Source organism: Mustela putorius, unplaced genomic scaffold (assembly GCF_011764305.1).
Source record: "Mustela putorius furo isolate JIRA1106 unplaced genomic scaffold, ASM1176430v1.1 tig00001472_pilon_pilon_pilon, whole genome shotgun sequence".
Classification (NCBI taxonomy): Eukaryota; Metazoa; Chordata; class Mammalia; order Carnivora; family Mustelidae; genus Mustela; species Mustela putorius.
In genome coordinates, this window is record NW_025421756.1 from 473,349 (window position 1) to 486,565 (window position 13,217).

Consider the following 13,217-nt stretch of genomic DNA (forward strand, 5'->3'; position numbering starts at 1 on the left):
TGTTAAATGTTGGCTTTCTCACCATCTCCTGTTTGATTTTTAGCTCTGCAGGTAAGATATATTTCCTATATTAAATGCTCTCTCTTTAAAAGATCTAGGATTGTTTCTATTTTCTTGAATGGATTATGAATGATATAGTTGTCTATAACTTGTTATCTATAGTTGTCTATAACTTCTACAATCCCAGGACTATTCACTATCACATAAATTAGTCCATAATCTTTGAAAGTATCATAACCTTTAATTATCCTGTTGTTTACTTATCTGTTGTCTATTTTCCCTCCATTCAAAGTATATTTTAAAGTCCATGAAGAACTCTGTCTTGCATCCTGACCATCTATCACAATTATTGGCACATAGGGATTCAATATTATTGAATGAATGCATCCATCAAAAATATCCAAGTTTTTTTTTAAGATTTCATTTATATATTTGACAGACAGAGATCACAAATAGGCAGAGAGGCAGGCAGAGAGGGAGGGGGAGGCAGGCTCCCCGCTGAGCAGAGAGCCCCATGCGGGGCTCATCCCAGGACCCAGGAATCATGACCTGAGCTGAAGGCAGAGGCTTAACCCACTAAGCCACCCAGACACCCCAGTCCAAGTTTTTATTAGATATCTTCTATGTAACAGTCACCACTGTAGGAAATACCAAGGTGAGTGATTCATTGTCCCTGATTTAAAAACAACAACAAAAAAACACACACAAAAAAACCACAACAACTTATAATTCTATTTAGCTGTGCTACCTTGGGCAAATATCTTTCAATCTTCGGGCTTCGGTGTTTATGTATTTAACAGGGGGCTAATTAACACTCCCTGTCATGTTCTTCTTACAGGGTAACTGTAAAGACTACATGGAATAATAATGGGTGTGAATGTGACCAACAATGTCAACACTCAGCAGCTTAAGTATCAGCCTGGGTTGCATTGCCCAGATTTAGGGACTTTATGAAGAGGTGGGTGGTATCTCCGTTTGCCTGTTTTGCTGATTTTCTTTTGACTCATTCTCAGCAAAATAATTAAGCGGAAAATTCATCCATCAACAAGCTACCTTTCACATTCCTGAGGATGTGAAGTAAAATCCTGGAATGGTTTGTGTGTCCGCCTGCGTGCGCGCGCCGCAGGGGTGCGCACGCGCGCAGGCGCGATTGCGTTAGCAAAAAGAAGCTTGGAAAGCTGCAGAGGGTAAAGTTGAGGCTTTATCTTTTTTATGTGACCTTAGATAGGTCTCTTCCATCTTCTAAACCTCCATTTATTTATCTGTAAAATGAAGATACTAATGCCTGTGTTCACAGGGTTGTTCTGAGAAACGAAAGTAATGAGGATGAAAGCCCCAGAAGAGTACACAATAGGAGAGAGGATCAGAGGGGAGTATGCAGAGGGAGGGCTGGGGGAAGGGAGGCAAGAGACTGTTGGCAGGGCTCCACTGGGGCGGGATCTTATTATTTCAGAGGCTGGCCCAACACCTCTGGCAACTTTAGAGAGGACTTTTAGCTGACTCGACACAACTGACACAACTGGGGAGCCCCACAATAAACAGCATCTAACTACAGCACGGGTGGGGAGGGAGGAAGAGGTGGCCTCCACCTATTCCCCAGTGAAGGTCATTTTCACCCACCCTCTCCTTGCACCCCACTTCCCAGTTCTGAAGCCTTGGCAGGGGACAAAGGCAGTCGGTTGGGACCCTCCTCCTACGCTTCTCCCAGTCAAGCACCTCTGGAGCTGGAGGGCGGAGAGGCAGAGCCTGCCCGCTGGGAAGGAACAACCTGACTGAAGGGGAGGTCTGGGGCGGAGGGGATTGGGCTGTAGGGCTGTGGAGGAGGGGAGGCGGAGGGGGCGCTTGGGCTTTCATTCGATCCAGCCCTACCAGCCCAGCCTGCCTGAGACTACCGGCGCCAGCCACGCAGGCCTCAGAGAAGCCGGACTTCACGGGCACCATGCAGTGGATAAGGGGCGGATCAGGAATGGTGAGTGCATATAACCTCGGCTTACCCTCCCTGAACCTCAGTCCCTTAGCCCCACCCCGGGCTTCTTCACCCTCTGCCGCCCTGCAGTAAGACCCCTGGCTTCTGCCCACCGCCCTCTCTGCTACTGTCCTTGAGACAGTAGCGAGCTTGCTGTGGCCATTTTAGGAGCCCTTGTTCAATCGCCTGCTGAAGAAAGACCCCTCCCATCCCCCTCTGCATCCCTATCCACACCCCCCCATTGGGGTGTAATGAGAGTGGGGGTTACCTGGAAGGCGAAGGGGGCAAGGGGGACTGGCAGAGGGTCTCCCTGGGAACAGTGAGTCTTGAAGGTGCCGGTGAGCTGCTATGGGTTTGGGAGGGAGGGGGTAATCAAAAAGCCTGGGATTGTGGAGAAGGCAGTATGGAAGAGCTTCATGGTCCCCCAAATAGGCTGCATGTACCCCTTCACCCTGGCCAGTCTCAGGGCTTGAGGGCCAGGGAGTGATTCTCAAGGATGCTGCATAGGGGGGCCCTGGAGCTCTTTCTTGCCTGGGCTGGAGTCACCCTGTCCACTCGGGGTTTTGTAAAGGAGAGAGACCTGCAGAAACCCTCATCCTGGAAATATGCCTGAGCTCTATTCAGTTAGAAGAGCTCTTTCTCATTCCCACCCCACATCTAAGGAGTGTGTGCTTGTGTGTGTGTTTAGTATTATCTTCCAACAGTTCATTCTATTCTATGGTGCTCCTTTCTCCACCTGGAGACCTTGGAATGACTTCCCTTGAAGAGAGGAAATGGTGGCTGCATCATGATGCGTCTCTCACTCAGCCAGGGGTAGCTCAAGTCTGGTCAGAGACTCTGGGGGGTTGGAGGCATGGGCGAGAGGGTCTTAGAGGGCAGTTGGGTTGGGGTAGCAGCAGTTGTTGGCAATCTTAGCCCACACTTCTGCACTGCCAGCCACAACCCACAGCTGAAGGAAAGTAGCCTGAAGCAGTTGGGTAAAAACTGATATTTAACTATTTTTTTCCTCCTGTTCTGGAAGGGAAGAGGAATTTGGTATGGATTAGGACTGTATTCAGAGGAGCTGTCCTCCTTTCCTCATGGTTTCCTTAGGATTCTATTTCACTGATTCTTAAAGGCAACCAGTTTATATTCCTACATGCCAGAGCTTTAAGAGACTCTTTTCAGACTTCTCTCCTTCCCTGGGGTCCCATCAAAGCTGTTTCAAATGTTTGTAGAACCAGAAAAGACCTTCAAGTCCTTGTCATCCATTCAGGAAAGCTGCAGCCCAGAGAATGGGAGAGACTTGCCCAGGGCCACACAGATCCATGAAGGCAAAATTGTGTCTAGCACAGGAGTCTTCTGTATTTTTATCATTGTCTCTCTCCACTGCTTCACAAAATCATCAGTTCAAGTGGTGCCGATAGGCAGAGAGGAACAAATAGTAATGATCTTGGGAAACACTTCTTTCAGGATGAACTAATGCCATGAAATTTGCCTGAAAAACAAAACAAAACAAAAACAAAACATGACAGTCCTGGTATTTCTTGTAGCTGAGTATGGGTGAGACCTCCCACCTCTTCTAAATATATTTTAGTATAGGGGTCCAGAGCCACCCATTGACAACAGATTAAATTAGTGGGAGAAATCTGAAGTTTTGCCAATTGTGTGTGAGAGAAAGGAGGGAATAACAGATACCTTGTAGAGACTATAGAATTAGAATTAAAGATTGATTGATGGGGAATTCTTACAATATTTTTAGGGGACTTGAGTGGTGAATATTATATGATGAAAGCATTTATTTAATCATTTGCTAGAATTCAAGAAAATTTATTCCAGTCTGGAGGCAGGAAACCTCTAGTTTTGGCCCTGCTATTGTTTTGATAGGAATGTTTAAATCTCAGTTTTCTCACCTGTTAAATGGGGCTATTAATGATGACCAAAATTCCTTGGAGATCTGAGATTCCAGATTCCTAAAAGTAAATGTTGGACAAAATGTAACTAGTGGCTCACTTTGGAAAAAAAAAAAAGGGATTATTTGTTTAGCAACCATTTCATAATGTGGCCAGTCAAAAGGTCTTTACTCCTTGTTCTTTCATTTGCAAAGTGCTTGAAATTTATGCTAGGCTTTTTATAACAGTGGTATTTCTTTTTAGAACATTGGACTACTTTAACTGATTGCACGTGTCACATGTGAAAGAAAGTCCTTGAACATGAAACACCAGTAGGGATTTTACAGAATAAAATCTGTCTCAATAGAGAGTGTTAAAAAAAAAAAACTGTGAGTTCACTTTTGATAGTAAATTGTTTAGTATATTTATTCATAACTTCTGTTTGCAATGCAGTTTGTGCTGAGTTAGGCCTAGAGTAGAAAGAGTAGTGGTCTCAGAGTCAGAAGTCTGAGGCTGAAGTCCTGGCTTTTATACTTCTCAGCTCTGAAACACTTACCAATTGTCAGACTTCTTTCATCTCAGTTTTCTCATCTATAAAATGGGTGTAAAATACCTTATTTCACAGGTGTTATTGAAGTTGTTAATTCATTAAAAATATGGAGTATCTACTATGAGTTGGCACTGATTTTGGTGCTGGGGAGATAGCAGTGAGCAAAAACAAGTTCTCCATTCTCATGGATCTTACATTCTGGGAGTTGGGTGTTCACTAAACAATTACAAAAATTAATATGGCAGGAGGTGCTAAGCACTAAGAAGAAAAAGAAAACCTGGTAAAAGAATAGAGAGAAATAGGGGATGGGATGATATATTAGACAGATTGATTTAGAGTCTATCTGATTAAGATAGATGTGTAGGAAATAAAGAAACAAGCTCTGTGCAGATATTTAGAAGAGGGTTCTAGACATAAGAAACAGCTGGAGAAGGGGGCTGGAGAGAGGTAGAGGACAACTGGCTTGTTTAAGGAACAGCATGGAAGTCAGTTTCCCTGGGGACATTTAATCTGAGTGAGATGGGTAGATTTTGGAAGGTTTGAATATATAAGGAACATGATCTGCCTTAAAATTTAACAGAGTAAATTGAGTGAAACAAAGGTAAAAGGTGTAAGGAGGCTCTTAAAATATCCAGGTTAGAGGGGATGGTGGTTTGGACAAGAGTAAAATGGCTATACCCAGAGTCATTTGTAGATACTTTGTGTCTTTTTCCTTTCATCACCCATCTGATTCTCATACAGCTGAGTGTGGGTCTAGAATGAATGAAGAATGGGTAGATGTAGGCAAGGACATTTCATCTCTAAGTCAATGATCAAATGATCTGCTTTGGGTTCCTGGCCTCTGATGGGGCTAATTGAGGGTTGGTTCTATGTGAATTACCAGCAAGCCAGTTCCTTGCTTTCTAAAATTATGTACAATAAGATTAATTATATTATTACTACTTTAGAGATGTGGTATACTTAGCATATGTGATATCTGGAATAACTCATTTTAATATGCTCATTTATATGACAAAAGTATTTTCAATAATAATCATGTATTAATAATTATTTTATTGTTTTGACTTTAATTTTAAAATAACTAGTAATGAAAAAGTGGAATGAATTTCAGTTTAAAAGATATTTAAATTCAGTAACATCTCACATATAACCTAAAATGTGCGCTTACTAAACAAAAATAGTACACATTGCAGTTTGTATTATTTTTGGTGTTTTAAATTTTAAGCACAAATAAAAACTCCAGTTGGTCAAATAGAATTACAGAATTGTAGTGACTTACATTCTGTTTCTTTGACTTTACAAACAGTGCTATCATTGTTTACTTTGAACCTACTATTTAAATGATGAAACATGTAATACCAGAGAGATTGCAGACATGAAATTCACCCAAAGCTACCTTGAATAATTCTAAAACTTTGCAAGTGAAAGGAAATGAGGGAACACATATAAAGTCTGTGTATATGGTGGTGGTGTGGGGGGCACAACTGAATTCACTTCCTTGTAGAAAGCAGTGTTATTAAAGGATAAGTAATATAAGGGATGATTTAAAACTCAATAATAACAACAGCAGCTTAGAACTTTGACCAACAAAAGGTTTTCTATAGAGAGGAGTATGCTATTATGGACATTGTTTAAAATTACTGATTCATAGTGATAAAAATAATTTGACTTTTCATCTTTAAAAAAAATTCTATAGATAGTACACCCCCCCCCCCCATCGCCTGCACTGAGAGTTGCCCACTTCCACTGTCCCACATTTAGTATGCCACTGCTTTGGAGAATATGAAATCATAGACTAAATTCAATGCCAAATTTCATGTGACCTTTATAAAATCCACAATGTTGAAGTTGGTAGAAACCTCTGCATAGGTGAGATAAAATGGCCAATTAGTAAGTTTGATAGTTGGCTTGATTCTGCTATGAATAACAGAGATCTAACTACACTGGCTTAAAACACACAGGTTTTATTTCACATAAAGGAAGTCAGGAGATAGGCATACTAGGGCCAGTATGGCAACTTCATGAAGCTTTTAGGAACATCTCTCCTGCACTATCTGAGCATTTGGCTTTCATTGTTGAGGTTGCTTAATGGTCCCAAGATAGGTGTGGAAGCTCCAGAACATCTGTTAACATCCACAATTTAAGAAACAGGAAGGTTAAAAGAAGAGGAAAAGAACTTCGCTATCCTTTTTAAAGAAATCTTCCTAAAGGTCCTATTTAATATTTCTACTTATATCTCATTGGTCAGTACTGAGTCACAAGAATGTTTCCAGCTGCAAGGGAAACTTGGGAAAGTAGTCATGTAAACTGGGTGGCAGTGTGCACAGCCAACAATCAGGGGCAAAGTTTCTGATGCAAAGGAAGAAGAGGAGAGTGGGCTGAGGAAGACAATCTACAGTCATTGCCACAGTTAATTCACATGTATACCTGCCAGTGTAAAAATGCAGAATCTCAGGACTTAATTTGGCTTTGGACTATGAGCCATAGACTGATTGATGCTGCCATAGTCAAAATACTGCCATCAATCTGGTGAAAGATCAATTAAGATGTGACATACCCTAGTCTTCCTTTGCTTCCTACTAGTGACAGAGTCTTCTTTTGAGACCAGATGAATAAGAATATCCCTTCCAGAAATGGGGAATGTAAAATGAGGACTACTGTTTAGGAAAGAGGTGGAGAGGAGATGGCAAGTACAGTATGAGCCATGTTGAGTCTGAGATGCTTGGATAGCCATGTATGGGGCATATCCAGTAGGCAGTGTGTGACCTCTGTATCAAACTCAGTGAATTGGGAGGTATTAGTGACAGTTGAAGTTCTGACAATAGATCTATTTCAAAATGCAGTTCAGCCTGGGTAAATGAGGGGTGGGGACAAAATTTGAGCCTCCTCCTTTTTTGAGGTGTTCTCTTAAACTAGAACAGATCCAGTCCGCTCTGTTATCTACTTTCCAGAATTTGATGGCAAGTATAGTTTCAGGCTTTATTCTTTATAATACTTATGTTACTTCTGGGATGCCTCAGGTATAATGTCTAAGCTGACGGACACTGGGAATAATTTAGTCCAAGTCCTTAGATCACGGGTCAGCAAACTACAGTCTGCTGTTCGAATCCAGCCTACAGACTAAGAATGGTTTTTATATTTTTAAATAGCTGGAAAAAAGATTGGAAAAAAATAATACTTTGTGACACATATATGAAATTATATGAAAATTTATATGAAATTCAAATCTCAGTGTGCATAAATTAAGTTTTATGGGAACACAGTCATGCCCATTCTGCTTTTATGATACAAAGGCAGAGTTGAGTAGTTGTCAGAGACCACATAGCCTGCAAAGCTTACAACATTCACTATTTGACCCATTATAGAAAAGGTTTGCAGACCCCTTCCTGAATGCCCCTCAGTAACTGGGAAAAGAATCCGCATATCTCAATTCTCAGTTAAATGTGCCTTCTGTACTCTTCATTAGTAGGGGGCAAGGGAAGGGAAGCTCACATGTTATATGCCAGTTACACTAAATGTAATCTCAGTCAGTCCTCACATTAGCCCCTACAAAATGGGTTTTAATACCACATTTGTTAGTTTATAAGATTTTGTAACAAATATTTGCTGAGCATTTACCATGTGATAGATAGGTACCTTTCTAGTGATTGGGGATACAGCAGGGAATGAAACAGAAAAATATCCCTGCCCTCTGGGAGTTCATAGCCTAGTCTGGTTTAGAAACAGGGATAGAGAGTTTAAGTACCTTGCTCAGGGGTAACTAAAGGGCAGCATCAGATTTCAAATCAAGATCTGATTTTAAAAACCTTACTCTTTACACAACCCAGTCACCCAGCTACAACCCATTCACCCCTATCCCTCTATCCATTCCTCATCCACTCATTGATTTACTCACCCATGCACACATCAATTTATTTGGTCCATCTATCAGTTCATACATTAATCCAAGGTATTTATTGATTATTTATAAACTGCTAGGTGCTGGTGATAACAGGTAGAGTTATCTAGCATTCATCACTCCATCTTGGTATTAGCAACATTGTATAACGTTTGGGAGCATAGACCCTGGAACCAGATTCCCTGAATTCAAATACTTGCTCTGGCCACTTACTGTCTGTGTGGTCTTGGGCAGCCTACTTAACCCCTTGGGGTCCTCATTTTTAAAGTTGGGAAGATAGTAGTACATACCCATTTGATAGTGTTGCTGTGAAGATTAAATGAGTGGATGCATATAAGGTACTTTGAACAATGCCTGGAGGAGAGTAAAAGCTATATAAATATTTATTGTTTTAATTTTTATATTCCTTTCAGAGCCCGAGCCCATCCCATTTGGCTCAGAACCACAGCTTCATTTGTTTGCAATTGCCAACTAATCATATACATTCCTCAGGGTCCTTCTAGCTAATGTGAAAATAAATTTATGTCAATACTTAATAACAACTCAATATGTTCCCTTCCCCATGTAATAGATGCATGACAACTTATTTACCCTAAATAGGCAATATATGCACATGGCACAAGATTCAAAGAACAGGGAAGGGATTGAGGTAAAAATTGTTTTCATAAATTTTTTCTTTTTTTTTTTTCTGCCCCTGGTTCTTGGTTGCATGGTCTACAGACAGCCACTGTCGTATGTTTCTTAGGTGTTTGCATAGATATATCCTACACCTTTTCAAACATTTACTTATGTATGTATATATATATATATATACATATATATATATGTATATATATATATATATATGCACACACACACACTTCTTTTCTTTATACAGTTAGCATATTCAACAGTTCTGTTCTTGCCTGTTTTTCAATTAATAATACTCTTGAAGATTATTCCATACCATTACCTGCAGATATGCCTCTTTTTGTATGGCTTCATAGGATTCTACTGTATCCTTTATTGATCTCCAGTCATTTGCCATGATAAACAATGCTGCAATGGATTTTAACAGGCCATTTCAGAAAATGAATGTTTATCAAGCAGCTACTTCCAGGACACTATCTCAACCTGAGGTATGGGATAGTCAAGAAAAGATTACTTTATGCCTTCAGGAGCTTATAATTCAGTAGGAGAGATAAAAGTCAGCCTGGGTAAAATGCTATAGAAGGTACAAAGACGGTGATATGAATACAGTAGAGCAAATACATGGTTGAGGGGATTCAGAGGATTGGGCATGACTTCATAGAATATAGGTATTTAAGCTGTACTGTCAAGCCTTTCAGATAATGGAGTTGGCCTGGTGTGGAGAGTAGACATAGGCGAAACAAAAAATGTTCCCAGCAGATAGAACAATATTAGACAAAGAACTGAGGCATGAAAATGATAGTATGTTCTGGAAATACAATATGGGTGCTCTGGTGTGGCTGGATCCAATAATTATGGCAAGATGAACTGGGACTACATCAAGAAAGACCTTGAATCCTTGAATGCCAGACTCAAAAGTTTTGCCTGGTTAGAAAGGGCAATGACATGATAAGACTGAGTGATGGACGGTTCCTTTCATTGCACAAATGGAGAGGTAAGAGAATGGGAGAAGTTGCCTTGGTAGCTGGAGGTAGTACACACACACACACACACACACACACGTGCGCACGCGTGCAATCCTAGCCCAAGCTGTCAGGCAGGAGGAGTTCCCTTTTAGCATTTTTGTTTTATTCAGGTATTCAATTGATTGGATGGGACACATCCACATTGGAGAGGATACTCTGCTTTACTCAGTCTATAGATTCAGATGTTAATCTCATCCAGAAACACCCAGAATAATGTTTAACCAAATATCTGGGTACCCTGTGGCCCAGTCTAGCTCAAGTTGATACATAAAATTAACCATCACATAGCCTTGCTTATCTTCGGAGTCTGTTGTGAGAATCAGATGAGTGAGTAGACAGGAAAGGGCTGTGTGATCTCTGCTATTTTCCACCCATGTAAGGAGTAATTAGTATGACAGGACAGAAGGGTATACACTTGGGTGGGCAGAATACAATCTTTTCTTCTTCCCTGAATTCAGGCCTCAGAAGACCAGACCTAACTTTTTGCTGAGTGTTAAGAGATACAATAAGAATTTCATTCACGGGGTGCCTGGGTAGCTCAGTGGGTTAAGCCTCTGCCTTAGGCTCAGGTCATGATTAGACTAGCCCCACTCAGATTATGGAATATTATTTTATTTGAAGTCCACTGATTAAGTGTTAATTTCATCAAAAATACCTTCATAGAAATATTCAGAATAACGTTTGACCAAACATCTGGGCATCAAGGCCCACTCAAGTTGACACATAAAATTAACAAATAGGCAGAGAGACAGACAGAGAGATGAGGAGAAGCAGGCTCCCTGCTGAGCAGAGAGCCCAATGCGGGACTCGATCCCAGGCCCCTGGGATCATGACCTGAGCCGAAGGCAGAGGCTTAACCCACTGAGCCACCCAGGCACCCCGTGGGCAAGGGATTTAACCATTCTAATCTTCAGTTTCCTTTTGTATTAGTCCGCGTTCTCCAGAGAAACAGTAGCAACAGGGTGTGCATGTGCATGTGTGTGTGTTTAGAGGAAGAGGGAGTGAGATTTTAAGGAATTTGTTCATGTGAATATAGAGGTACATGTCCAAAACCCCATAAAATTTGTATTTATTTATCTTTTGGGTAAATACCTAGTAATGCAATTGCTGGGTCATAGAGTAGTTCTATTTTTAGGTTTTTTTCTCTTTATTTTTTAATTTAAATTCAATTAGCCAACATATAGTACATCATTAGTTTTTGAGGAAACTCCATAATGTTCTCCAGAGTGAATGCACTAGTTTCCATTTGCACCAACAGTGCAAGATGGTTCCAGTTTCTCTGCATTCTTTCCAACACCTATTATTTCTTGTGTTGTTAATTTTAGCCATTCTGACAGATGTGAAGTGGTATCTCATTGTGGTTTTGATTTGTATTTCCCCGATGACTGATGATGATGAACATTTTTTCATGTGTCTGTTAGTCATCTGGGTGACTAACAGACACATGAAAACACTTGAAAAATGTTTATTCATGTCTTCTGCACATTTCTTGACTGGATTCTTTGTCTTTTAGGTGTTGAATTTGATAAGTTCTTTATAGATCTTGGATACTAGCCCTTTATCTGACATATCATTTGCAAATATCTTCTCCCATTCCATCGGTTGCCTTTTAGTTTTGTTGACTGTTTCTTTTACTATGCAGAAACTTTTTATCTTCATGAAGTCCCAATAGTTCATTTTTGTTTCCCTTACCATTGGTGATGTGTCTAGCAAGAGTTGTTGTGAACAAGGTTGAAGAGGTTACTGCCTGTGTACTCTCCAGGATTTTGATGGATACCTGTCTCACATTTAGGTCTTTCACCCATTTTGAGTTTATTTTTCTGCATGTTGTAAGAAAATTGTCCAGTTTCATTCTTCTACATGTGGCTGTCTAATTTTCCCAGCACCATTTAGTGAAGAGAATTTTTCACTGGATATTCTTTCCTGCTTTTTTGAAGATTAGTTGACCACAGAGTTGAGGGTCGATTTCTGGGCTCTCTATTCTGTTCCATTGAGCTATGTATCTGTATTTGTGCCAGTACCATCCTGTCTTGATTATTACAGCTTTGTAATACAGCTTGAAGTTTGGCATTGTGATGCTACTGGCTTTGGTTTTCTTTTTCAACCAAGAAAACTTTGTTTTCTTTCCCTCGGTGTACATTGGTCTGGGCAGGATTGACATTTTAACAATATTTTTTCTTCCAATCCATGAGCATGATATGTTTTTCCATTTCTTTGTGTCTTCCTCAGTTTCTCTCATTAGTGCTCTATATAGTTTTATACCACAGATCTATTATCACTTTGGTTACATTTATTCTTAGGTATTGCACTAGCTGGTGCAATTATAAATGGGAGAAATTCCTTAATTTCTCTTTCCTCAGTTACATTGTCAGTATATAGAAATGCAACTGATTTCTGTGCATTCATTTTGTACCCTGCCTCATTGCCGAATTACTGCATGTTCTAGCAATTTTGGGGTAGAGTCTTATGGGTTTTCAACATACAGTATCATGTCATCTGTGAAGAGTGAGAGTTCTACTTCTTTGCCAGTTTGAATGCCTTTTATTTCTTTTTGTTGTCTGATTGCTGAGGCTAGGACTTCTAGGACTATGTTGAACAGTAGTGGGGAGAATGGTCATCCCTGTCATGTTTCTGACCTTAAGGGAAAAGCTTTCAGTTTTTCCTCATTGAGAATGTTATTCACTGCAGGCTGTTCGTAGATAGTTTTTATGATATTGAGGTATGTTCCCTATTTCCCTACACTGTGGATAGTTTTAATCAGGAAAGGATGCTGTATTATGTCAAATGCCTTTTCTGCATCAATTTAGACGATCATATGGTTCTTATCTGTTCTTTTGTTAATGTATCACAATGATTGATTTGTGAATGTTGTACCACCCTTGCATCCCAGGAATAAAGCCCACCTGGTTGTGGTGAATAATCTTTTTAACATTCTGTTGGATGCTATTGGCTAGGGTCTTGGTGAGAATTTTGATATCCATATTCTTCAGGGATATTGGTCTGTAATTCTCCTTTTTTATGGGGTCTTTGTCTGGTTTTGAGATTAGGGCAATGCTGGCCTCATAGAATGAGTTTGGAAGTTCTCCTTCCATTTCTATGTTTTGGAACAGCTTCAGTAGAATAGGTGTGATTTATTCTTTAAATGTTTGGTAGAATTCCTCTGGGAAGCTATCTAGCCCTGGACTCTTATATTTTTTGGAGGTTTCTGATCACTGCTTCAATTTTGTTACTGGTTATTGGTCTGTTCAGATTGTCTATTTCTTCCTAGTTCAGTCTT

The 13,217-nt window shown here is 40.2% G+C and overlaps 1 protein-coding gene across 3 annotated transcripts in view; it reads left to right on the plus strand.

Annotated features, from left to right (window-relative positions):
* The first annotated feature begins 1,160 nt into the window (after positions 1–1,160).
* Positions 1,161–13,217, plus strand: part of ARHGEF9 (Cdc42 guanine nucleotide exchange factor 9) — a 197,314-nt gene continuing 185,257 nt past the window's right edge. For 2 of the 3 annotated variants that reach the window (XM_004781252.3, XM_045087793.1), the window contains exon 1: positions 1,161–1,969. In XM_004781252.3, coding sequence (XP_004781309.1) covers positions 1,940–1,969 — 30 coding nt within the window. In that variant the 5' untranslated portion in view covers positions 1,161–1,939. The remainder of the gene's footprint in view (positions 1,970–13,217) is intronic. The other variant, XM_004781258.3, reaches the window with a different exon arrangement.